Genomic DNA, 27,280 nt, shown 5'->3' with positions numbered 1-27,280 from the left:
GGGGCTCGGTAGGCAGCAGTCTGGGTGCTCAACGCCACCCCTGAGAAAGGAATGGCGGATACGAAGAAAGATGCTCACGTGGGCAGTGTGCCCCTGGCCCGCAAGTTATGGGGCAGCGTGGATAGCGTCCAGAGGAGGTGGCTGAGTTGGAGTTCTGGCTGAGAAGAGAGTAGCTCCACCCGAAGCCAAAGGGTGTCTCTGAACTCAGCAAGGAAATAATCCCTGCCGTTTGCGGGGCACCTGTTGGGAGGTGGGGGTGATTGTTCAGCCTTGGGCTGGTGGTAGAAGGGAGAGGAGCCTCCCTAGGAAAGAATGGTCCCTCTCTGTGGAAAAGCCTTCCTCACCAGCTCAGCCCTCATTGTGGGCTCCCTCTTTGAAACTGCCACAATACTCCTGTTTCCATCAGCTTCTTGTGGTAAACACAATGTTTTCAAAGATGCTCAAGTAATAAAGTGAGCCTTCTGTCCAAAAACTGAAGTACTGAGTGGCAGAAGGTGGGTCTGATTTCCCTGCCTTTTCCCCCACACCAGGCTGCTGTGAATGGCTGCAGAAGCCCCGTCTGGACCACTGACTTCCTGGGTTTTGGTCTCAGCTGGAGCCACTGCAATCCTAGAGGAAGAGGAGTGAGTGAATATAGTCCTGGGCAGGGGAATCTATTTCAGTATCAGCTGATGCTGTAGGGAGGAACTGCTCCCGCAGAAAAAAGCATCAGCAGGGTGAGGACTGACCTTTATGGCACGCTGATTTACAACCCATCTTTATGTCTGAAATTAGAATATCTCATATCCAACATGCATTCTTTCTAGAAACTCCTGGTTCTCAAGACAGAGAGGACTGCACGGTGAGGGAAGCCCCTGAGTTGGCATCTGATATTCTGCTTTTCTTCACTTAAAGTCTAGGTGGAACTTTGGCAATTCCTTCATCTAAGTTTCAATTAACTCTTGGTGTTACCTTAAGAGTTTTGGGAAGGTTTGATGGGGCAGATAGACATGCAAGGGTGCAGATGGCTGGTTACTTAATGTCAATTGAAAAGGAGGTATTTCCAATATTACAACACCTATTTCAATTTGGGGAAGCTGTTACCTTGGCCCAAATAATTAAATTGTGCCCTGAGTTCTCCCTTTGATACTCTGGCCCTTGGTCCACATTGCCTTTGTTAAGGTATGTGGTCAACCTCATGTACTAGATTACAGTTGCAACTCCAGTCCGCACAGGTCCTGTATCCACACCCTTTACCATGTGACTTTGCAATTCTTCTTACTAAAAGGACTAAGTATATCTCCCACCCCTTGTCTCTGTATTTGACTATGTGACTTGTTTAGCCAACCGAGTGAGTCAGCGGTTTCTGAGCCTACACTGGAAAAGGCCTCACTTGTCCTTGTTTGTTCTTTTGCTTCTCGGCTGCTGTCTGAGAGGAACATAGCTCAGCTATCCCACTGGACCATGTACATCCCAAAGAAGATGACACATGGAGCAGAGGGGCCTCAGTCAATCAACAGACATATAGTGAGAAGCAGACTTGCCCTAGGTGCTGGCACTTTGAAGCAGAGCTGCCTGGCCAAGCCTAGATCAGCCAACCCAAACCCCCAGCTAACCGGCAGATGTGTGAGCAATAATAAATGTTTTAGATCACTTTGTTAGATTGTTGCAGCAATACCAACCATTATATATGGTAATGCAGAGAGGTGTCCACTGGGGAAGGTTGGGTGGCTTACACAGTTGAATTTTTCTTGGTAAAATTATGTTGGTCTAGGGTCCCAACCTTAGTTTGACAAGCCCAAACCCAATCTAAGAGACTAATATATTTATACACTGAGAAATATTATTGTCAAGCACACTGATGTTTGCATTAGTCTGTTGAGCACAATCTCTACCTCTGGGCAAGAGATTTCCAAGTGAGCATGGAATCAGAACAAAGGGAGTTAGTTATATGATTTGAAAGTTTAGGCTTTGATAACTTGCTCTATCCATCTTTACAAGAGAGCTATATCTGTCTGGCAGACAAATATATCACCCTGATAGGGTGCCTTTTATTCTTCATAAAGAATAAATTCATAGAATAATTTTATGAATAATCATAGAATCATAGAATAATAAAGAATAAATTCATTTATTCAAACTATGAATAAAGAATTCATAGTGCTGACATGAGATTGCCAATTTATAATTTTGTAAATTTCCCTTTTCTAGGACTGACTACCTTCTTCTGTTCATTTGAAAACATTTTTCTCCAAATAGTGTGTGGCCGAAACTACTAGTCGTCCACTAATATCCATTGTCCACTTCTTTCAGTGAGAGTCCTGACGTTAACAGGGCAGATGATCTTCCATTTAAAGACTATTTCCCAGCCTCCCTTGCAATTTGGTTTGTCCCTGTGATGAAGTTCTGACCAGTGGGTCACCCACTCCTCTGTGGGCGCTGTGGGTAGGAGCTGCATCCGATGGGGGTTATGTCCAGGAGTGGCAGGTGGGGGCCAAGGGTGAAGTGAACGGTGGTCCTCAATGGAGCTGGGAGGTTCAGCAGAGCTCTGGAGCAGAGCATACAACCCTGAGTAACACTGCCAGTTACACAGCACAGAAGAGACAAATACTTAACCTTCTCTTTTCCAATATATAAAATATATACCAAAAATATATACCTTTGAAAATGAGGGAGGCTGGCAATATGATCATGCACATGTGTCGAAGATATAGAAATGTTAAGCCAACTATTTACAGAACTAGAAGTAATTTCTGACTTCAGACATGTTCCAGAAACTGAATAAACTAAATTCTGGAAAATGGATTTTATATAGACTTTTTTTTTTTTTTTTAACAGCAAGAAGACCTTAACTTTTTTAGGGTTTTTTAGTAGTGGTCTCAAGTTGGGGCATATGAAACCCCTGTTTCTTGTTTATCTGATATTCGTAATATAGATCAAATATAGCAGTTCTGGACATACACGTCTGATGAAAACAAGATAAATAGGAGTTTCAGAGGTGTAAGATGATACGATTGTGTGGTGTCAAATACAGTAGTATCCATCAAGTAAAGTAGACACAAGTATTCAATAACTGGTAAAATTCCTAGAAGTCTGCATATTTAACTTTTATTTCTTTGTCTATTTCAACAAAGTGATCCCAATGATCCTGACATAAGAGAAGGGTGCTTCAAATGTCAAGATCTAAGTGAGCCATCCTTTCCCATGTGTCCATCACGTTAGTCCAAGGCTTTGACCTCCTCTTGGTGTTCCTTATCTGACTCTGATGTCACTTTCCTGTTGGCAATAACATGAATCAGTTTTAAGACACAGAGCTCCATAGTTGTGAACACCAGGTAGCATGGAAACAACTTCTGAAAGTTTCCCCAGTAAAGATTTACTGTCTTGGATTCTGACTATGCATGAGATTTTGGAGCCAAGTATAAACTTACAAGTGGGAGGAATGGTCATTATGCTGTGAAGTGTGATGTAAAGGGCTTGGGAGAAGACCGCCTACCCTACATATATTTTGCTCACCAGAGAGTCACACTTACTTGTGATTATCACTGATAATTGATTTCTTTGGAATAGCTATTGGTCCTTCTTTCCTTCCAGTCAGACCTCTTTTAAAATGCAAGTATTCCTGTGGTGGACAGGAATAATGAATCTATAAACATATTGATACTAAAACCTTACTATGAACACACTTTCTATTTCTAGTTCTTTCTGATAAAAGTGGACTTGGATCATCCTAAGAAGATCTGTTGGAAGAGGGTGGTAAAGGCATGTGTCTCTGTGTGCAGGGGTGTGGGGCAAACAAGGAAGGATGGAGGGAGGAAAAAGAGGGCAAAAGTTAAGTATTTTACAATTCTGTATAAAATATTTCAAAAATTTAAAAATGTTTATCATGTATAGTATAAAAGCATCACCTAAATTAGCTAATACTAACCTACATGATTTTCTTGAACTAAAATATTTTGTTACCAATATTTTTTGAATTCCTACATCTAGTCAGTGTGCTAGGCACTTTGGGTGACTCAATTTCTCATTGAGCTTGCAATATAGTTGATAGGTCAAAAATACATGAGGGCCACCTGGGTGGCTCAGTTGGTTAAGTGTCTGACTCTTGATTTTGGCTCAGGTCATGATCTCAGGGTGGTGAGACTGAGCCCTGTGTTGGGCTATGTGCTGAACATGGAGCCTGCTTAAGACTCTCTCTCTCCCTCTCTCCCAAACCCCCCCCCCCCACCGCCCCACACTCGTGAGCTCTCTCTCTCAAAAAAAAAAATACATGAAGAGTTAAATAATGTAAGAGTTAATGAGTTGAGTAATTATAAAATATGGCTGCATAGTAGCATACGGATATTTGCCGAAAGAATGGTACAGATGGTAACTTTGTAAGAAGCTCGGAGAAGGAAGATATCCCAGTGAAATGGAATGAAATCTAAGGCTTCAGAGCAGAGGAGGGAAAATGAGCAAGTTGAATACAAAAGGAATTAGGCAAGCACCTAAAGAATGATCCCTTCAAGCTGTGAAATAATGTTTTACTCTTAGGTGAATCAACAGGGGTGGTACCAGGAATGTGCTGAGCATTCCTATAAAAATATGCCCAGAAACCTAAAGCACCCAGGCTTACCAGTCTTCACCCATTATTTGAATCAGATAAATGCATCTTACCATTGACTAGTTTTGCTTTACTCTTAGAATCTGATTCAAATCATCTGACTAAAAAGCAAGAAATTAAACTGCTGAGTATTATGTAGACAACACAGCCAGGTGATTAAATGATCTTTTCGTTTCTTTCAAAACTTTTTAAAATTACTGTGGACATATTTTTTAAGAATATTACTTTGATAACATTAAAGGGAGTCAGCCTCAATACCAGTGAGAGCAGAGTCTAAATTCTCTTACTGTTCTTCCCTGAATATAGCAGGCAAATATATATTTGTCAAACTAATGTTGAGTTAGCCATATTGGTTTTCAGTCATAATACAGAAAATGAGGAGTTTTTTGGGTTTTTTTTGTTTTTTTTTTTTTGGTTAGGGCTTCTTTAATGATTAACTGGTGTTCGGTGGTTTCCTTTAAACTCTTGGGGACCGTTGCTTTCTCCTGCTCTAACATTTTTCCAGGGATAAGGCTATTAACCCCTCGCTGTAAGGCTACCGCCTTTGCTACATGAACCTAGATTTAGCAACCTTAGGGATGCCTTTGGTGGTATCCGGAGCTGGTAATCTAAAAGACGGGCTGAGTTACTACAGATGAGGGAGCTAGGTGTGGGGAGGAAGAGGAGCTGGGAGGGGGGGCCGGAGTTGAGAGGCCATGTGGGCAGGTGAATACGCCAAGAACAGGAGAGTGGGGGAAGGGAACATGTGCAAAGAGTCAGGCTTGATCTGCTGTCCTGTTTGACCATTTTATGCTGGCCTGCTGCACAGAGATGCAAGTGGGCACACAGGCTTTAATGTGGCTGAGGAGAAGGTTTATTCAAGGCAAGAAATCTGTGACTACAGTGGGTGGGTTTTTAGAACATTTGAGGGTAGGAGGCAAAGGAAGTACCAAAAACAGCGTTTATGGGGGAACTAGAAAGGTAAGAACATATTTGACAGAAGTAAACTTACTTTGCTTTGTGTACTTTGGCCTTTGGCTTATAAGGAAGGGAAACCAGTTCTTTCTAAAAACAAAACAAAAAACAGAACTCAAAAAGCACAATTTTTACTTCTTGCACTGACTGACATCTCCTTACTTGAAAAAAAAAAAAACAACCTAAGGTCAAATTATCACAGAGTTTATACAGACTAGCTTCTTAAATCTGGAGACACTGGGATTAGAAATGTTCCGGATGAAGGGTGTTTGGAGTTCATTCAAGAGAGCAGGTGTTTGTATGTCTGAAAGTTTATAGGGTGCCATTATTTGTTTTAGTATTTTTATTACGTTTCTCTTCATTTAGCATTTGTTTTTGTATGATCTCAGCAAGATCAATCATTGTAAAACAAGGATGAGCACTGTGGTAGCTCAACTGTGTGACTATCCTAGAGCTTTATCCTACGGGGTGACAAACCTGCTGATACCACCAACCTCATTTCTATCCTAATAGAGCAGCACACTCTGGAGAATTTTTTGATTTCTCAAGGATGACCAAACTGCCTGATGTCTGTACCCTGCCCCCACACAAGTAGATAGAAGGCTCTGTACTGTAGGTATTTAGGTTTATGGGGACAATCCATAAAACCTCTGAGAATTTGCCATAGTCTCTCCCCGCTGCCACCGCTTAGATTGATTTGAATGCCTCTCAGTCTCACCGAGATCCTTTCTTCTCTTTGTTTTCTTAAGAGTTGGAGAATCTCATCTCTCCTTTTAGCCTGTTTACAGGGAAAAAATAAAAGTGGGTGAGTTTTTTGACTCAATAATCAAACTTTTGCCTGTAAAGGGTAGATGTTTTTTTTTTTTTTTTTGCATTTCCCTTCTGGTATTCTTTGGTAGAATTTTAAAATATGTGTTTTCTATGATAGATTTAGACATTCCATTTGTAACACAGTTGATTCCAGAGGACGCTGCTTTACAAAATAATGTGATTTTGATACTCTGTGGGAGGGTGTTTTTGGTGCCCATCTAATAATCTAATAATAACTTTTATTAAGACTTTACTACATGAACTATGCTAAGAACTTTATGTACATTATGCCATTATTTTCTTGTAATAACTCAGAAGTTTGACACTACTATTACCCCATTTTACAAAGGAGGAAACTACGGTTAAAAAAACTTACCCAAGCCACGAAGTGGCAGAACTGTGGTTGATCCCAGCTCTATTTGACAACAAAGCCCCAGCTACTATCCACCCCACTAAATTGCCATTAAATAGTAAGATCAGCAAACTCAAAGAGCACGCCACAACCTAAGTCCACGACAAGACGGCTCTTAGTAGCTCACATATGGAATCTCATTCTCTCATCTCTCCTCTGCTTTCCTAAGTGTAAAAAACTGATTTAGTGTAGGCATGAAGATTTATCAAGATATAGACTATGAAAAAGAGGCAAATATAGGTACAAAAATTCTTTCATAAAATCCAGTTATGTTCAGTTTTGGAGTCATTCAGGCAGAAAATTGCGTCTACAACATTTGAGAGCAAAAGAAAAATCTGAGAATCAGACAAATAAAATTTGTACCTTCAAGTGGCCAAATAAAATGAAAGAAGCTCTGTTAGATCAAGGCTAGAAACAAGAAATAACAGAAGAGACACAGATCTGTCATAGGTAAAAATTCGAAGTCATCCATCCATTCGAATTTATTGAGCACTGCACTGTTTTCCTAGGGCAATCATAAATTGGTTGGTTTAAAACAATGGATATTTATTGTCTCACAATTCTGGATGCTAGAAGTCTAAGATCAAGGTGTAGGCAGGGCCATGCTCCCCCTGAGATGTGTAGGGGAATCCTCCCTTGCCTCCGCCTGGCCTCTGGTGATTGCTGGCAATCTGTCGCTCCCTGTTGCAACTGTTTAACTCCAAACTCTGCCTGCTTAGGCACATAGCTTTCTCTCTGTGTCTCTGTCTTCTCGTGGCTGTCTTATAAGGACACCCCACCCTACTCCATTAATAATTACCTTAACTAATTCCATCTACAGTGACTCAGTTTCCAAATAAGGTCACATCCTGAGGTATTGGGGATTGGGACTTCAACGTATCCTTTTTAAAGGGAGACACATTTCAATCCATAAAGAGCACCTATGATGTAACATTACTGTGCTAGGGGCTGAACAACGCAATTCCTGCCTACAAGGTCATTGCAGAGAGTAGTTTCAAATGTGCTACGATGTGGGTAGTACAGGGTACGATCAGAGACCTGAAAAGAGACCCTTAATTCAGACTAGGGTGGGTATGAATCTACGGGGAGACTCAAAGACGTCCCAGAGGAGACAACCTTGTTCCTGCAAGTGGTAGTCACCAGACTGCAATAGAGAAAGAATGGGGATAAAAGCTTTTGAAGCAGCGGAAACAGGGTGTACAAAGCTGGGGAGGCAGCCGCATGGCTGAGTAGTTCCTCAGAAGGAGTCCTCAGCCCAGGCGCCCGCAGGAGAAGCTACCAACCTCGGGCGTGCTCCACAGAGACACTTGGGAGGAGGAGCCCGTGCAGGGCAGGAGAAATCAGCAGCTGGGGCAGGTACACCTGTACGTTGGCTTTGCCTCCTTTTGTTCATGTCATATGAATCTTGCCTTTTATAAGCCTATGATATTTTTATTTTGGGACAGGATTTCTACTTTTGACTTGAATTTTGAGCCTCATATACCACAATTATTGAAAGAAAAAGAATCCAGGGTGCTTGCAAATACTAAGCTAAGTTTCATAATACCTGTCTACTTGCTAGGGACTGACTAAAATAATGTCTGTCGATAAGGACCCGGGATGTTTTCAATGTAGTATTCAAGGTTGGTTTCTTTTCCAGCTTTTCCATTATATACCTACTCAGTTGGAATTAACTGCTCCATACTGTGATTATGCAGTGCTTTCTACCTTTATGAAGGTATTGATCTTACTTTCCTTGTTTTATACCATAGTTGCTACCATGACTCTTTCAGAGTCTATTCATCTTTTTATCCTTCCTTAGAGCTAAGCAGTGCCTTGCAGATGATATTCAATGAATTTTTATTGAACTGAATTAATCAAGTCATAATGTCTAAATGAAATCATTGCACTAATACACAATTATTAGCCTAAGCAAAAAAAAAAAGCAGAAGAAAAACATTTTAGAAAGTAAAATTAAACAATGGATAGTTCTTAAAAATCCCTAATGAACAAAACTACATGATTATTTTGTGTGTAACTACTGGGTAGCCATAGGCAAGTTAGACTGTCATAACGCTTCTCATATACAAATAGATTATGTATTTAGTTATGAGATCTAAAACAATAGTAAAATTAAAAATTCATTTGTCTTAAAAAGAGAGATGTGTTTATTCTATGATTGGTCCAGACCAAATGCATATTCCCCGTAAGAGAGTCACACCAGTCACTGACTCCGGAGTTTGGCCAGCACCGAGGCACCCGCATCATGGTGTTGGGTGAGTTCTCATGGCATGTGGAACCTGACCAAGGGCTCCAATTATAGAATTTTTTTTTTTTAAGTGGGGTAAGGAGCAGTTGGCTGATGAACCTCTACCTCACTCAGTCTGCGGCTCCCAGTACCACCCCCAAGCCCCTGCTCACCCCTAGCCCTTCCTTTCTTGGTGAAAAATAACTCCAACAGATTTTATGTTAAAAAACAAATGCATTTTTTTCTTTTGGTTTCAGATCTCTTTTTATTATAATGGATTTTAGTACCAAATCAGATTTATAATATAAAGCACCAGAAACAAAGCTTTCAAATATGATTTGATTTCTGCTTCCTGGACATGTTTCCTGGGGATGAACAAGAAAACTACTATAGGCAACAATGTCATCAGAACAAAAACACTGCCAACTATTCTAATAAATCCCTGCCTTGATAACTAAATAAATTCAGTGGTAAGAGAAAAATCCTTATAATTTACCTAATTAGTAGGGATAATTTACCTGTTAATTTTATAACACCAAAAGAATAATCATTTCTCATCACAGTGTTTTGTCATGTTCATTAATGGAATATTATATTTATAAGGCATTTTAGTCATAAAATTTATTCTTAATAATATAGGGAGATCAGAATTTATAATGTTTTAACATAATATTTTCTTAAATATTTATAAGAAATATATATTATTTATATATTGTTTATATACTATTCTTAAAAAAATAAATTATGGTATAAAATTGATTCCAGGAAATTAGGATATGATAATATATAAATTTAATATCTCATAGATGGTTAATGAATTTTAATGTCACATCAAGAATTGAATTTCTTAGTTCTCTCTTTTTGGCTTTCAGAGCCAAACGACTTGGGTGGCAACATAGATCTTGGAGCCAAACATTTGAGTTTGAATCTCAATTCTGCTGTATGATTAATGGCAAGTAATACCTTCACTGTCCCTCCTGGTTCCTCCTTTCTTCCCTCCAACTGTAATCTCTAACCCACAGGTTAGAGGTTTATGATTCAGAGTACATCAAAGAGCCACTTTCTGAGCTTTGGATTTCTCATTTCTAAGGAAGGTTGTTGTGAAAACTGGAGATCATGCAAACACTGCTTAACATAGTGCGTGGTGTATGGTAAATATATAATAAATGGTAGATATTATTATTATCAGAGAAAATTTTTTTCTTCCAATGCTTTCAAAATGTGGAAGAGTGAGAAAAAGAGGAGAAGGCTAGGTTGCCCACCCCCTGTGGACAGGCGTGGAGGATACTGATGACTCCAGCCCTGGCCTGCAGGTGAGCTGATGAATGGAGTGGGGTGGAGGAAAGGAACGAGGAGGGATGCCCAAGAGATTATTTGCCCTTGATTACGCAGTGCAAATTCCTCTGTCCACAAATTCCCCAGTGTATTAGAAATGTTCTCCCTAGGTAATTTTCAGTTATTAAAGAAACTCTTAATAAACACCAGACTTTAAAAGAAAGGCCCTTTCTTCACAAGACCTGGTTCTCATATGAAAAATCCATTTCTTCTTTGGCTTATGACTGAAATTTTTTGAGTGAAACATTAATCAGAAATAGTTTATGTGTCTATTCCTCTGATTACTTATCTATGTTACCAAAAGAAATTTTCTCTTGAATACCACAGTATAAGCTGAACGACTGAATTTAATCCTAAGACTATCTTAGAAGAGTATTGGAGTGATTTCAAAACCGAGTCTTTGCCTATTCACCTAGCAACCATCCCAATACTCAGATAATCTCGAAATTCTTGGAACTAGTATGGTAGAGTAGTTAATCACCTTGGTTCATTGTCAGAGAGACCCAGATCCAAACTGTCTTTACTATAGTTTAGCTATGTGACTTTGAAAAAGTCACTTACATGTTTCAACCTCAACTTCCTCAGGTATTAAACAAGGGTAATTATGGTACTTCTCAGAGTTGTTCTGAGGATTAAAGAAGAATGGGAGTAAAGGACTTATAGTATATGTGCTATGTAGTTAGTTCTCAAAATATTATTATTATATAATGAGAGGAGCAGATGGTCTAAAAGGAAAAAAACCATGAAGAAAAGAGACCAAAAAATACTGGAGGAACTATATTAATTCACGTGGAAATTGAAAAAAATTCTTTATTCTTTCCATTGAATATAAATGCAATATATGGTCATGGCACAAACATCAGAAAATGAAAAAAAGCATATAAAATAATATTTAAACACATTCACTGCTGATCTAAATCTTAATATAAGTTTATAGTTTTAAAACTTGTAGAAAGTTCAGAAGAACATTACATGAGCTCCAAAACAAGCAATCTAAGGATTTAAATTCATGCACCAAATTGAGAAAGGCAGCTAGAGAAGCAGTGGGCTAACTTAATGATCATACACAAAGAGCGTGCACAATGATGGAAAGGAGATAACAGTCCAGTTAAAAATAAATGGAGACACGGAAATAGGAATGAGCTGAAAGAGGCTTAAAGATGATGGTAAGCCTGGCTTGCCTAGGACAAGATGTGTGTTTTGGGGAACAGGAGTCTAAAGGGTAGGATAGTTGGATGGCATCATATTGAGAACCTTGACATAAAGATGACTCTGTTCAAACTTGATTTAGTAGAAAACAGAGACTATGTTTCTGACCGTAGTATAATTTAGAAATAAAAAAACCCAGATGTCTTAAGAAGACCTGATACACTTGGAAATTAAAAAAGCATATTTCTGAATCATTCTTGGGACAAATTAGAAATCAAAGTAGAAAATTTACAAATACTTAAAAATGGAATAATAATGAAAATACTATATGGCTTGTGAGATGCAGCTAAAATAGTATTTTGAGGGATATTTATAGTTGTGAATACTTACATTAGGAAAGAGATAAAATGGAAAATTAAGGAACAAACTGAAAAAAGAAGGAAGGTAGAAGGAAAATAAGAACAAATCCAATATTGAAGGAAGGAGTAATAAAAATCAATAACTAGTACCATAGAAGCCAAAAATATGATGGAGAATAATAAAGCTGTGTTGGTTTTTTGAAGACTATTAAAATAGATAATCTTTTGGCATAATATTAAGAAAAAATACAAATGATTAGAAATGAAAAGGAGTAATCACTAGAGCTACAACAGAGATTAAAAAGATGACTAAAAAACACTGAATTCTTTATGCCAATACATTTAGAAATATAGATGAAATGGACAATTTTCTAGGGAGAAATAACTTAGCAAACTGATTCAATAAGTAACACACAGGCTTAATCCATCTAAAACCCAAAAACAAAATAAACAAGCAAACTAAACCTATGTTACTTATTCAGTTTAGGATCATATTCATTATTTTAATTTTAAAGGTGACTATAATTTTAACCACCATTTAGCTCATCAGTTGGGTTTGCCTTGGACTGAATTGGGTCAAATTGTTGTTATTCACCACCTCTAATAGTGCCTTGGCTTCTATACTAGAGTCTTTTTCTAGGTTTCTAGGAACTGTTGCAAAGAGTCTGTAGTTGAAAAATAGTCCTTTCCCAGTTGATTTCTGATAGGGTTCTGGTTGGGAACCACTGATCCAGACCTTCATCATGACTTGCAGAGAGAGAGGCATTACGATAAATTTAAGTACCTTTTATTTACCTGCAAGGGTTAACTAACTCTGCCCACACATTTTTGCTCCATAGTTGAAATTTCAAAATATATTTTCAGTGATTATATATATATATACATATATATTAATTTTAATTTTTTATTTTTGCAGATGATAAAGATAGGATTACGGGGAAATATTATGAAAGTCTTCTTAACACTACGGGCAAACAAATCTTGATTGTGTCTTTCAATCAGGATGTGGAAATCTGGGAGATGGTGCCTTTTGTGAGAGTCTACAACATTTCATAATCTATATCATCATCCTTTTATCCCTTTATCAAAGCATTTCATTTAATACTACAGCTTATTTTATATCCACTACAATTTTATCTTTCAATTATGAGTTAAAGGAAAACAGAAAGGGAGCAGAGAAGATAAAACTTTCATCAAGTAACTGCTGGATGACAGGCCTTGTGAGAGGGATTACTCAATCCTCATTACACAGTGAAGTGGGTATTATTATTATTATCACTGCTTTACAGATGGAAAGAGCTCAACCACATAAAAATTAACCACTCTTCTCAGGGTCACTTAACTAGTAACTGGAAGGACCAAAGATTCAAACTCATTCCTAGCACTGTTTGTTTGACTCTGTATCCTATGCTTCTTTTGCTAGACCCCTTCAAACACATCCTAGAGATTTTGGAACACTTACACACACACACCCACACAGTAACAGATGGTTTCTTTCTTTTTTCCTTTTTTTTTTTTTTTGGTTTCTTCATTCGATCTTCATTTTGAAAATGAAGAATTAATAATTAGGGTTAACCATGGTGAATAAGACAAGTATAGTCTACTCTCAGAAAAATTTATATTCTAGTAGAAAATGAGTGCTATGGGAATACAGAGTAGGGAAATTGAGGTCAGCTTTCATCAAAGTTTATTTTATGGTATCATGTAGCACTTTGCAAAAAGTGTGTTAAAGGATAAAGAGTTGAATTATAGTAGTATTTTTTTATAAGTAGGCTCTGTGCCAGCATGGAGCCCAATGTGGGGCTTGAACTCACGACCCTGAGATCAAGACCTGAGCTGAGACCAAGAGTCAGATGCTTAACCGACTGAGCCACCCAGGCGCCCCAATAGTAGTACTTTTAAACTGATGAGCTTTCTAAGATCTTATTTAATATAAAGTAAATATTTATGATAGGATTTTTGATTAAAAGTTGACTATTAAATGGGAATTACGTTCCAAATTTATAATATCATCTAGGCAGAGCCAAGGCTCCATGGTTTAACAGAGGTTAGGAACATTATCTGATTTTTTTTTTCTTGAGGCTCCTAAATTTAATTTTTTAATTCTATGCCTATGATTGGGAGTCCAAGAGGAGCACTAGGGAATTTCAGTTCTTAGTCTACAGAGGTTGTCCTCAGCAGGCTACATTCCTCTTCCACGTTACAAGTGCCATCCTGAGGAAGGTGAGAATGATCATTGGCTTTAGGTAAAACTATGTATCATCAATATAAAGTCTCAAATCTGGGCTTGATTCCAAAAGGCAGTATGTACCTGCCGGCTTGCTGATTTTGATAATGCTTCAGCGATGAATTTCCTCTATAGCTTTACTACCATTCCCTGTGCCTATTAATTGAAATCTGCTATGTAGATGCTACAATTTCCATATAGTAAATTTATACCTACTATATAGTAAGATACAGAACTGTTGGATCTCGAATGATCTACTATATATCTTAAAAGATAGCCTGAATAATCATTGAAAAGGCTTTCTTCAGCATGAGTTTTAGGAGGTAAACCTAACAGCAGTAATCTATAAGAGTGGATGGAGGATGTCAAAGGATTATTGACTGGAGAAAGAATGCTGACTGGCAGGAAAAAGATGCGTATCTAAGCACCTTTCCATACCTCCTGGAAATTGCTTGATCCTGGCTCAAGTCCCAGCTCTGACATATATAATTTTCATTTAAAAATTACAGCTTACTAAAATGAGGAAAACATATCAGTCATTACATAAGAGGGAATCAACTCAATTTTTTTTAAACGTAGGTTTCAATAAAATATTAACTTATCCATTGTGAAGAATAAAAAATTTTTTTCTTGGTTCTGCTACATATTTTTTCTTAGTTCTGTACACATCTTTTAATGGAAACCAATAATAATTACCTGAAGAGTGTAGCTCTTGTTTTAAGACATTTGCACAAAATAAATGCGTAAAAGTAAAAGTGATTTCTAAACAGATTAATGTTGCTTTAAAAGGCTCTTATTTTGGTCAGAGTCGCTGCCGCCGAGTCCGGATTCAACCTCGCGCGCCGCTGACGCCCGCCCGCCCGACGTGCACTCCCGATTCCTTTTGGTTCTAAGTCCAAAATGGCAACTCTCAAAGATCAGCTGATTCAGAACTTCTTAAGGAAGAACATAGCCCCCAGAATAAGATCACAGTTGTTGGGGTTGGTGCTGTTGGCATGGCTTGTGCCATCAGTATCTTAATGAAGGACTTGGCAGATGAACTTGCTCTTGTTGATGTCATGGAAGACAAACTCAAGGGAGAGATGATGGATCTCCAGCACGGCAGCCTTCTCCTTAGAACACCAAAAATTGTCTCTGGCAAAGATTATAATGTGACTGCAAACTCCAAGCTGATTATTATCACAGCTGGGGCATGTCAACAAGAGGGAGAAAGCTGTCTTAATTTGGTCCAGCGTAATGTGAACATTTTTAAGTTCATCATTCCTAATATCGTAAAATATAGCCCAAACTGCAAGTTGCTTGTCGTTTCCAATCCAGTGGATATCTTGACCTATGTGGCTTGGAAGATAAGTGGCTTTCCCAAAAACCGTGTTATTGGAAGTGGTTGCAATCTGGATTCAGCCCGGTTCGGTTACCTAATGGGGGAAAGACTGGGAGTTCACCCATTAAGCTGTCACGGGTGGGTCCTTGGGGAGCATGGAGACTCCAGTGTGCCTGTATGGAGTGGAGTGAACGTTGCTGGTGTCTCTCTGAAGAATCTGCACCCTGACTTAGGCACTGATGCAGATAAGGAACAGTGGAAAGAGGTTCACAAAGAGGTGGTTGACAGTGCCTATGAGGTGATCAAACTGAAAGGCTACACCTCCTGGGCCATTGGACTGTCTGTGGCAGATCTGGCCGAAAGCATAATGAAGAATCTTAGGCGGGTGCATCCAATTTCCACCATGATTAAGGGTCTCTATGGAATTAAAGATGATGTCTTCCTTAGTGTCCCTTGCATCTTGGGACAGAATGGAATTTCAGATGTTGTGAAGGTGACTCTGACTTCTGAGGAGGAGGCCCGTTTGAAGAAGAGTGCAGATACACTTTGGGGGATCCAAAAGGAGCTGCAGTTTTAAAGTTTTCTAATGTACCACTTCACTGTCTAGACTATAGCAGGATTTTAGTTGGAGGTTGTGTATATTGTCCTTATTATCTGATCTGTTACTCAAGTAATATTAAAATGGCCTAAGAAAAAAGTCAGTTTCCTAAAGTTCCAAATAGGGATGGTTCACCAAACCCTGCAGCTGTATCCTGGTACTGGATGATACCTGTCTTTGTAGCCCTAAATTGGTTAACGTAAGTTAGCCCCACCGTCTCAGAGGCTCCACTGCCAGAACTGAGGTTGCTCTGCACACCAGATGTGCGTTTACTGTGTGTTCTGTCACTTCGGGTTCCTTCCCCCAACACCCGACATGCCTAGTCCATCTTTTCCAGTCAGTCACGTTCTGGGATCCAATGTATAAATTCAATATTGCGTGTATTGTGCATAACTGTCCTAAAGGATCTTACTTTGTGTACCATGTATGTCAGAATATAGTGTACATGGCCATATAATGTAAAAAGACAATGCAGCCAACTAAGTGTCATACCAACTAAAATACCAAATAAATTTTGAACGGTGAAAAAAAAAAAGGCTCTTATTTTTTAAAAAGCAATAAGTGAGTTTTGAATTTTAATGTTGAGAAAAATAGGAGCATAAAATGAACATTTCATTTCACAATTCAATCGAATATATATGATTGAATGATATATTATTGATGATTCAGTCTAATTACCAAGGCTTGTCTTCCACAAACACGTATCTACTGAATCTTTAGGGTTTTCATCATATTGATGCACATAGATAAGATCAATGGGTTAATGGCACTGACCTGCTCTTTTCAGGTGTGTCTTTTCCTGTCCTGCCCATTAGGCTGTAAGAAGGAGAGGGTGGGGGACTCACCATCAAATCACTCCCAATCTCATCCCGGGGCCCTACTTCCCTGAGTTTCAGGCCAATCTGACAGTTCCTCCTGCTTATCTCCCAGGCACCTCAAGCTCTTTAAGGCTCAGCTCAGTTTTTAACCCTCTGCTCTCCAACAAAACAAAACAAAACACCAATGCAACACCCGGCCTTTATCTATCCCGCGTCCCTTGTGTCAGACAATGGCACCCGTTGTGCAATCCAAAGTACTAGGAGTTATCTTTGATAGCTTGCTTGGCCTCACCTTTTGTATCCAATATATAGTTTAAGCCTTAGTTATTTGACTTCCTAATTCTCTCTCTAATCCACTTTTTCCTAAATCCAAGCTTACCATCCCCTCCCAGCTGGAAGATTGCAACGGCCTCCAATCAGGCTTGCCCCCTTCTGCTCTGGCCACTTGCAATCCATTCTTGGCTCCGTCATACATATTTTAATGGAAACCGTTCTCCATATTATAATCTCCTGACCTTTCCAAATAAATCTGATGTGAACCTTTGCATTACCTTGCTGGCCATTCAGCTTCTGAAATGCCCTGTGGCTTTTGAAGCACAGGACCTTTGCAAAGCTGCCCCTGCTGTCTGGAATGCTCTCCCACCGCTCCCTCCACCCCTTCTTCTGGCCTCATTAATGCCCACTCCTCCTTAAATCTCAGCTTGTCTTTGCAGAAATCCTTCCTGTTCCCTTGATTGGATCAATACTGCCCTATTAAATGTTGTCCAACATCACATATAATTCTTTCACAAATATCTCTCTCCCTGATTAGACAGCAAGTTTCAGATAAGGATGGAATTCATATCTTTAAAACATGTTGGACTCCACCATTGGACTCTGGTGCTGGCACAGTGCCAGGTACATAGAGGTACTCAATAAGTATTTGTTGAATAAATCTTGCCCAATTCTTCCAAATCAGACTCTCTAACTTTTGCCTCATGATTTATCTTACTGTGTGGCTTTGCTTGGCCCTTCTTGCCTGAGCTTAGCATTGCCTCTTCAGCTTTGATCCTCGACTTGCTTGCATCTCTTTTTAAGGCTACAAAGTTTTCACCTGCTTTGGGCAAACACTGTGTAACATATACTAGGACCATGACCTTCCATTTCTCTCTGTTGTCTTTCCTGGTATCAATTCCTTCAGAGAACATACAATGCTCACTGACTATGACTCTGTTCCGTGACCTGTAGACCATATTTCCACCATTGTCTTGTCATTTATTTTAAAACATACATAATCCTTTTGGGCTTCATTCTGCGTTCAATGGTTTCATTTAATCATGTTTTACAAGGAGATCATTAGTATGGGTTCTTGACCAGTTGTATCTTAGGATTTAAAAGTTTTTATTCTGTTCTTAAGGTGAACGTATATAGAAGATAAAGTACATAGATCTCTGGAAAAAAAGAGGAAAAGATGCTGTGGGGACATGGTCCTGTCCAGCTCTGGGGCTGGGGCTGTCTTGGGCAATGAATTCACCTACATGATCCCAAATCTCATCTATTTGATCCTTTTCCTCAAGTACGTTTTCATGGACTGTAGAAGTTACAAAGAAGATTAAGAGGAGAACCTCATCTGTCAACTGAAAATGTTTCCTGAGTTTGAATAATGTTTGAAAACAAAGTGTACTATAGATAACATAAAAGAGTAATTCATATTTATGTAATCTAATTATCATTTGCCACCAAAATATTTGCTTGTTACTGTGAATGCACACACACTATTTTTACGATTCTTCCACTTGAATTCTTTGACAGATTAGGAACAACAGGAATTTAAATGACTAGCTTTTGTTGGTGAAGGAGAAACCTACCATTTCCTGATGGTATTTACTTTATGGAGGAAAAGAAACTTTGTTAATATTGCATTAGAGCATAGTAAAACTTAAAAAAATGCTACATAACACTGCTACTGAGAAAATTTAGGTTGTCTGGGAAGCCAATTCTGATCAATTGGACACCGAAGAGGATTTTCTTTTATCTGAGCGTCCTGGCAATGACAGCGAGGAAATTTCCTACATCTTTGGTTTGGCTCTATGAACCTGACTTATAATGAGTCTAAGTATCCCTCTTATTACTTTGAAAGTGTAGGATAATGGAGGATAACATTAAAGTTTTCTGCTTTCATTTTGTTTCATAATTCAGTAACTGAAAGTATTGCGAAGCTTCTTAGATTCTCCTTCAAGCATCTTCTCATAGCATGATTTGCTTCTGGGTCATGGGAGTGCCATATACAAGCTCACTTTTGAGGAAGACTTACACCATGGTCAATCTTGGTTGCCCAGGTTGTGTGATAGGATGGATTAAAATCCCATTCCCAATAAAGAGTATATCAGGAATGTTGTTCTGTAGATTGCATAATTTCTTGTAAAAATCTTTAGTCTGTATGCACTCATGTCAGAACTTTGATTCCAGATGAATATTTCCAATATGCCATCTATATATATGCCTTAAAATACTGCTCTGATCTCTTCCTTCTCCCAGCAAATGAATTATTTATAATTCTTTTCATAAAGAGATAATCAGCTAAAGAGCTTTCTTAAAGGTGGTAAAACTAAAAAGCAAATTAGTTTTATGATTTCAAAAAATTAGCTGACTATTCATTTATTATAATGTTTTCAGGCTACTTTAGAACTCTCAAAGGAAGGATAATAGTCTAGTACAGTGCTATAAGGTTTCCTTTATAGACAGAATAAGCCATTTAATCTTGACAGACTCCACTGTTTTTGATTTTCTGCCATCAAACAAATAGTAGTTGTGATTAATAGCATTTTGTCCACTAACCAAAAGCATTTACAATGTATACCTGGAATATATTCCAAAATGGAGAATAACATTACAGTTTAAAAAGAAGTTCAACAACCAAAAAAATCAGTATCAATTGGGAGAAAAAGCTTTTATGAAGATACTTTTAAGACACACGGAAAAGAAATTTTTAGATTTTTCATCAAAGAAAAAATAGAAGAAAAACCTTTAGGAGAATTGATGGGAAATACTTTTTCCCATTTTAAGATGAAAATCAAACTAGGTATTATCAATGTCTGTCCTCAAAGTATGTAGAACATTCTCTGAAATTGAATAGAGCATTGTACATTTTTTATTAGCTAAAAAGAACCTCCCACTGCCACTTATTTTCTGCCATCAAGCTAAAAATTCTAGAATGGTGACGGCATCAGGGTAGGTAGAGTGCTACAGACCTAGAAAAACAGTAGTATCCAAAAATTGACTCTACATTTTCATAATTACAGGGAGTCACAGTTCCTCTCACCGCATAGAGATGAAAGAGATAAAAGCAAAACTGAGAAGAGAAGTGATGTGGTAACATGCTCCTCAAGCAGACTTGCAAACAGATTAGCTCTGGGGAGTATTCTTGCAAAAATTATCAGCCTAGAAAAATTTGCCAGATGGATACATGTGGGAAAGGCAAAACAAAATGGAAATATCATTGTATGGAGCATATGTTCTCTCATTAATTCATTCAATTATGCATTTATTTATTCAATCCACAAATATGTATTGAGTTCCAATAACCAGAAAAGCACTGGGCTTAAGCAATAAGAAGTGATCTCCCTCCTCATAGAGGAGAAGAGAACTTACGTTTGTTGAAGGCAAACTATGGCCAGGGACTGCACGTAACGTACATCAACTCTGTCAAGTTTTTTTTTTTTTTTTTTTTTTTTACATTCCTCCTTTTACATCTGAGGAAACTGAACCTCACAGAGTTAAAGAGGTTGTTCGAGGTCAGGCAAATAGTGGCAGAGTTAGACTTCCAGACTCGCTTTGTCTCTGAAGCCCACTACACCATGGTGCCTGTAATCTGGCAGGAAAGGAAGAAAGATGCACACTGGCCCATAACACAGGCCAGAGACGGGGACGAATCCTACGAGAAAGATGGAGGTGACTTGCTGGAGGGGTACGCAAGTGGAAGCTGTTCATTCTGCTAGTCTCTAGGTCGCTTCTCCTGGCCCAGAGACATTGGCATTTGAGCTGGGACTTGAAGGCAAATGGGGAAGAGTGTTTCAGGTACAGACAGGAAAGTGCAATGCAGGTTGAAGAAACAGCTTATAATCTCACAGGGCTGGAAATGGTGTTTCTCATACTTGTTTTATTTATACTACAGTTTTGAATTTTAGGTTATTTGGCAACAGACCTGAACAGTGCCATGGCCAGCAAACATTACAGTACAATGAGTCTCATGGGCTTTGAAGTTAGACTAGAGGCTTTGAATCTCAGCTCTGCCACTTGTCACTTGTGGGAACTGGAAAATCATTTAAGCCTGGTTTGATTAAATGGGGAGAATCATCAGGAGGCGATTTTAAGGAGAATATGAGTTGATATATGTAAGTTTATAGCACATGGTATACACTCACTAAATTGGCTGTTATGAATACCACATCACAATAATATCTGAGGATATCTAGTAACAGCACTCAGTTATTGCAGGATTCTCTTGCCTTTTGTACCACGGCATGTCTGAACAGCACTCTACTATGCAGTACTGACTAAGCTCTCCTATGTACTCACAGGGCATACCTTGGGTGACATTCTATTTCTTTCCTGCTGGCTTGCTGTTTTTTGGGCTTCTTCTACTCTCAACAAACAGAAACTTCTTCTTTATTGCATTGCAGGACCCACTTGACTTAATGTATAATTTGGCAGATTATCACAGAATAATGTGCATATTGAAGTTCAGCAAAAACTGTTTTACCCACTCATCACTTTGATAGCACATATGGGGAGGATCCAGAGTGTACCCTGGCCTAGTGGTGGAGCACCAATGGTACAGAGTGGGCTATGCTGGGGGTGGGGGAAGGGTACAGGGGAAGGAGAAGGGGGGCAGATTTCAGTCAGGTTATGGTCAGATTGGAAAGGAACTTCAATACCATGCTGAAGGATTTGGTCTTGATCCTGTAGAAATGGAGAGCCAAGGAAAAAATGAAAGTAGGTGGATAGACTGAATTGTGCCCCCCGCCATTCATATGTTGAAGCCCTCACTCCATGTGTAACTGTATGCTGAGGTAGGGCCTTAAGGGGGGTAATTAGAGTTGACTGAGGTCATAAAGGTGGGGCTCTATTGATAGGACTTGTGTCTTTATAAGAAGAGGAAGAGACACCAGAGTTCTCTCCCTGTGCCATGTGAGGACCGAGTGAGGAGTTGGCCATCCACAGGCCAGGAAGAGAGGTTTCATCAGAAACCAACTATGATGGTGTCTTGATCTCATACTCTCAGCCTTCAGAACTGGGAGAAGGTAAAATTCTGTTGTTTATGCCACTCAGGCTGTAATATTTTGTAACTGCAGCCCTAGCACCCTAATACAGAAGGAGAGAAGCATAATTGGACTTGGGTTTTAAGAAGTTAACTAGTGCACTGTGGAGGACTGCTTTGCATAGTCTTTGGTCAACTCTATATATTCTTTGAAACTCAGCTCCTTTGGGAAGATTTCTTGATTCCTTAAGTTTCATTTTGATGTTCTTCAATGTGTTCCCATAGTATTATGTGCATATACATCTATTGTAATAATGTATCATAATTCTTGACTTTAATTGGCTGTCTCTCCCACCAGACTATAAACTCCTTGAAATGAAGGACCACATGTTACCTTTGTATTCCCAGCGTCTAGTATGGTACTTAGCACTTGGTACTTCTCAATCAAAATCTATAGAATTAAGTAATTACTATAGAAGAACCCGAGGCAAGGAAGCCAGTTCTAAGACTACTGATATAATAGCTCATTAGCAGAACATCCACTTGTAACTCACATCATCTTAATTGTTTGACAAAACATGATAAGAATTGACAATAGTTTGTCTTTAGTCTTTATTTCTAATGTGTTCCAAAAATAAAATTAAGAAGTGCTGAGGAAGTTGAATTTAATGATTTTTACATTACTAAAAATTAGGCTCCATCTGCCCATTAAGTCCTGGTACAAACACATTGTGCCCAATATCCTCAAGAATGAAGAAAATGCTGACTATTTATAATCACCTCATTTGTTTGGAGGAATCACCAGTAGTCTATAGAGTGAATTAATGTGATCGGCAAACACAAATGCATTATTCTATAATCTATGTAGAATTCCCGATAAGTCTTTCAGAGTTTGCCAGTATATCCAATGATTAAAGACATTAGGTCCAAGTGAATCTTCTGTCTTTGCTTTTATAGTACAGGAACAGTTACAGGAATGGAACTTATCCATTAACCAAACAAAATATTCCTATAAATCACTGTATTAACTGCGGAGTTTAAGTCTGTGCCTGCATCATGAAAAGCAAAGAAGAGACGTTGTCAGAAAGAGATGTGTTCAGTTGATGTAACTATGCGAATTTGTTCAATTTCAGTCTTTAGTCAAAAGGGTTCTAGATGACAGACTCATTCCTCAGGTCAGTTGATTTTGACCTATTAAAATGGTCAATTCTATTTGATTTTTCCAGTTATTACAACATTCTTAGAACATTGTACATGGTTTAGGGCTTTATTGGATGGAAGGTGTGTGAATCCATTTTCCCCCATTTCCCTCTGATTCTCTCGTTCCTATATACCCTTGGGCTTTTGCAGGGACTGAGAATAGCCAAAATTTAATAGAATTTTTAAATCTATTATATATATAATAATCTATATAATTATTTAATCTTCAGTTAAAATTCCAATAAAGGGGGGCGCCTGGGTGGCTCAGTCATTGGGCATCTGCCTTGGGCTCAGGTCATGGTCCCAGGGTCCTGGGATCGAGCCCCACATCGGGCTCCCTGCTCAGCGGGGAGCCTGCTTCTCCCTCTGACCCTCCCCCTGCCTGTGTTCCCTCTCTCGCTGTGTCTCTCTCTCTGTCAAATAAATAAGTAAAATCTTTAAAAAAAATTCCAGTAAAGGTTCTCTAATTGCTCAAGCTGATGTACCAGAAGTAGAAAAATTTTACATATATGTGTTTAAAAAGGATAACTGGGATTATTTAGAAAATAATAATGAATTTCTAATGAAAATCAGATGACCTTCTGAAATACTGGCCTACCTTTTGGAGATACTTTTTTTTCTCCTCAGATGCCTGAATCTTTATGGTTTCAGCGGTGATATCAGTAGTCTCTAAAGGAAATAAAGTCAAATTCAACCTGAAATAATTTTATCATGATTTTATAATAATGTTGATATAAACTTGGATAAATGTTAAAAAGTAACAGAATAGGAAGGTAAACACAAATATATACTGTCCTGAAACTTTACAAACCGATTCATAAATAATTGGAGACTGAACTAATTAGCTATGGCCGAAGGGAACCGCTAATCTCTTTAGAAGAGGAGTAAGCCTGAGTCCAGCGACAAGAAAAGGTCTCTGAAGAGAACATCTTTGCAGTAAAAGAGTTTCCAATTTCTGCATTTCTATTCAACGTGTTAGGGGAATTTAGCCATTCTCCTCCGGATAAGTGGGATGGTCTCTGAGACAGGGCTTTGGTATGCAATTCAGAGAGTTATGCCAAAGTGTAAAGATGTCTCCTTATACTTATTACCTATTTTCTGAAGGATCTAGGAATCAGGATGTTGAAATGCCTAAGACTTGGTACTTACTATTTTTCTCAAGGCTAAAAGGCTGGAAGTAAATTTTCTCTAAAAAAATACAAAAGGGAAGTGAAGAAATTATTGGAAAGACCATAGCATTAAAGATATTTAAGCTTTCTAAAAAAAGGTGGGGTATTTAAGCTTTCTATACCTATAAAAATTGCATAATAACAGTTTCCTTATCTTTGGCTTACTAAGGTTTTACAGGTCTGGGAACTTGGTTCCTAATACTGATTCTGCTTTCAACTTTCTCTGAGGCTTTCATGTTTGAACTTGATTATGTAAACAACCACCCTTAACATCCTTTCAGTCAACATATAATATTTCCCCCAGATTATTCTATACTGTTTAGCCAAACAGATGCCATAACCTAAGGGATACTTTCAGATGTGGTTTTAGATGTAACAAATATAGCACTGATGCTTTCCGGGTGGAAGGACTGCTGAGAAGTTAAACAAACTGTATAGGGTTTTCAGACATTTGAAATGAAAGATTCTTATTTTAAGAAATAGGTTCGGCGGTTACTTGTGACAGTGGCTCTGGTATCTTCCAGGTTGGTTACTGATGATGGAGGCAGAAACCAGTGGCCCAAGGCTGCTACTCACCAGGCGGACTGCGCCTAGAGGGTTGGGCCACCGGCAGGCGCTGACTGCTACCTCGGGATAGCACCAACTGAGATTCGTTAGTAGGGTACATCGACGCTGCGATCCAGAACTGCTTGGCCAAGTTGGAGTCCTGTTCCGAAGTTCCGGTGAACACCAGTAATCCCTGGGGGCAAATTTCAACGGACTCCTTGTGGCTGGGAAGCCTTCCGCTGGCCCTTGTTTCCATGGCAACTCAGGACGCTTCTCTGAGTTCCCCCTCTCTTCTCCCAGCCCCGCCCTGCGGAGAACCGTCAAGTTGGCAACCACCACCGCCAGAAACCCTTTGATTCCTGAATAGATGCTGGGGTCCAGCGCGTGCCTGTGGACGATCTGAAGCCCACTTCTGCGGTATCACAGGCTTCAGGACCAGTCTAAGCCTTGGCAACCAGATAGGAGGAGTCAAAACATCAGGTTTGGGGTGGTTCTTGTCCTGTTGGGAGTCAGTAGGGCAGCACTTGAGTTCTCTCACCAGGACCTCAGTCAGCCTTCAACCCCCCCCCCCCCCCCCCCCCGGCCCCAGTTTCCTTCCCTCCAAATATACCCATATATCTAAATAAAGCTTTTCAACTCTTAGCCCTACCACCCCAACCCACCTCTCCTTCCACACCAGATTGCCACAGTTCGGCCAGCCCTGTGTGGATAGTGGTTGGAGAATTCAATAGGGCAGCTAACATCCTAGCCCATGGGAGCCAGAGCGCTGAACTGGGCTGAGAAGTACCTGTGTATAAAGTTCTTGTTATATATCCCCCTCTGCCCAATCCTTTAAGGGAAATCTCATGGAAGAAACTGGATTTAGATTGTAAGTGCCTTTACAAATCAGTTGCCCTAAAAGCTGCCTGCACTGCAACAGTCCTAAACGATCACTTAAAAGAAGGATTATATCTGATGTGTGGACTCAGTCCCTTCCCGAAAAATAAATTATGAAAAATGTTAATGTATTTTTATAAAAATATTAATAAGTGTGAATAAATAACTTTCCTGGGAGATTTCATTAATCTAGGAACAATCTAACCATTTCAGTCATAGCAAAGTTGTAATTAGTGTGGCAGGAATTGAGATGGACATCATAAAGCCAACTTAGGAAAGGTAATAACCACAACTTATGACCTTATGGCACTTTATTCTTTCAAAATACTAATACAGTCTCACAGACAGTTCAAAAGTTGATCATCACAAGTCTATACAATGACATAGATCAGTGAAGGAAAAAATCCTATTATATATCTAAATTTTTTTTGGTTAAGAGCCTGAAGGAAATTGATAAATAAAGACATATGAATTTTACATTGTGTATTTAGCTGCTAAAATACTGATTTTTCTCTTGGATAAGCTATTAATAGGCAATGGGTAATACTGGAGCATTTCCAAACCCCAACTTTCCCCAAACACACCATTGTGCACAGACAGTTCATTTGGATGATTCCCAAATCTTTTTACCTGGCCGTGTGGTTAGTGATTGGTACTATTAGCAATCAGCTAACTACACTGCCTAGTAACTAGACTCACAGAAAAAAAAGGTTTACTTCCATCATGCACTGCAGTCCCAAGTTGGTGCCCCATACGTTGTGATAGACAAATCATATTGGTTCATCGGTTCAATTGTAGCTCACTTTAGTTGGTGGGTTGGTGAATACCTTACTAAATAATGAACGAGAGGCAGAATGAATCACAGTATACAGAATTAAACGTTACATGGGGGGGTGGGGCTCCTCCCCAAAGTCTAAATGTCATTACAGCTCACAGTTAAAGCCATTAAACTTTACACATGTCGCTCTCCTTGCAGGCTCTCCTTGCAGGCGGATTGACCAATCTTGCTTTTACTCCTCGGGGTAGCTAACAGTTTAACTGCGTCTAGCAGCAGCCGTCCGGCTAGTTTGCTGGAGTGTCCTCGCAGGTCGACAACGTGCTGGGCGGGCAGCACTGTGCCCAGCAAATGCTGACGCATCAAATCTCGAAGCGCAGCTTTCTCCCAACGCTCGGGGTTGGCCGTTTGCCGCCGAGGGTGGCGTCCTCCTGCCCGCGGGGCGGCGGGTGATTCTGTGCCTTGTTTTGATGGCAGTGTAGTTAGTGATTGTAAGCACCAGAGTACAATCAGCTAATTACACTGCCTACAAACCGAGCACCGGGCGCCCGCGGGCTGCAGCTCCCGGACGGTCGGCAGCGCCAACGCCGTGGCCCCGAGCCAGCGGGCCTCGGGGTCCGGGCCACGTCTCCCCGCCCCCGCCCCGCCCCGGGCTGTGCCCGACGGTGCCTGGGCGCAAGGAC

The 27,280-nt window shown here is 39.4% G+C and overlaps 1 protein-coding gene and 1 pseudogene across 5 annotated transcripts; one reads left to right on the top strand and one right to left on the bottom strand.

Annotated features, from left to right (window-relative positions):
- Positions 1-2,962: 2,962 nt before the first annotated feature.
- HOATZ (HOATZ cilia and flagella associated protein) lies at positions 2,963-26,987 on the bottom strand. 5 transcript variants are annotated; one of them, XR_003517555.2, is made up of 10 exons: positions 26,757-26,969; positions 26,522-26,653; positions 25,609-25,733; positions 25,335-25,445; positions 24,977-25,139; positions 23,830-23,900; positions 6,255-6,314; positions 5,574-5,626; positions 3,513-3,601; positions 2,965-3,255 (listed from the first exon to the last, which is right to left on the bottom strand). XR_003517555.2 is itself a non-coding variant. In XM_027580586.1 (9 exons), exons 3-9 carry the CDS (start codon positions 25,687-25,689, stop codon positions 3,198-3,200), a joined length of 597 nt encoding a protein of 198 aa, XP_027436387.1. In that variant the 5' UTR covers positions 25,690-25,733; positions 26,522-26,653; positions 26,757-26,948; the 3' UTR covers positions 2,986-3,197. The 5 variants fall into 5 exon arrangements, 4 of the variants coding, with proteins under 4 accessions (XP_027436391.1, XP_027436387.1, XP_027436388.1 ...); XM_027580586.1 differs by lacking the exon at positions 3,513-3,601 and having other exon boundaries at positions 2,986-3,255; positions 26,757-26,948; XM_027580590.2 differs by lacking the exons at positions 3,513-3,601; positions 5,574-5,626 and having other exon boundaries at positions 2,963-3,255; positions 26,757-26,987.
- On the top strand, positions 14,950-16,509 carry LOC113914379 (annotated as a pseudogene).
- Positions 26,988-27,280: the final 293 nt, after the last annotated feature.

Source organism: Zalophus californianus, chromosome 11 (assembly GCF_009762305.2).
Source record: "Zalophus californianus isolate mZalCal1 chromosome 11, mZalCal1.pri.v2, whole genome shotgun sequence".
Classification (NCBI taxonomy): Eukaryota; Metazoa; Chordata; class Mammalia; order Carnivora; family Otariidae; genus Zalophus; species Zalophus californianus.
The sequence above is the reverse complement of the archived record's forward strand: the minus strand, read 5'-3'. Positions and strand labels throughout refer to the sequence as shown.

Bases quoted from the DNA above. Each gene is read 5' to 3' on its own strand.
- HOATZ (XM_027580586.1), bottom strand. From the start codon at position 25,689: ATGTTAGCTGCCCTATTGAATTCTCCAACCACTATCCACACAGGGCTG. The intron at 5,627-6,254 runs GTGAGACTGAGA...TTTTGTTTTTAG, and splicing joins AAAGAGAAGAAAGGATCTCG to AAAGAACTGGTTTCCCTTCC. The intron at 3,256-5,573 runs GTAAGTTTACTT...TATTGCCAACAG, and splicing joins GCCAAAGTACACAAAGCAAA to GAAAGTGACATCAGAGTCAG.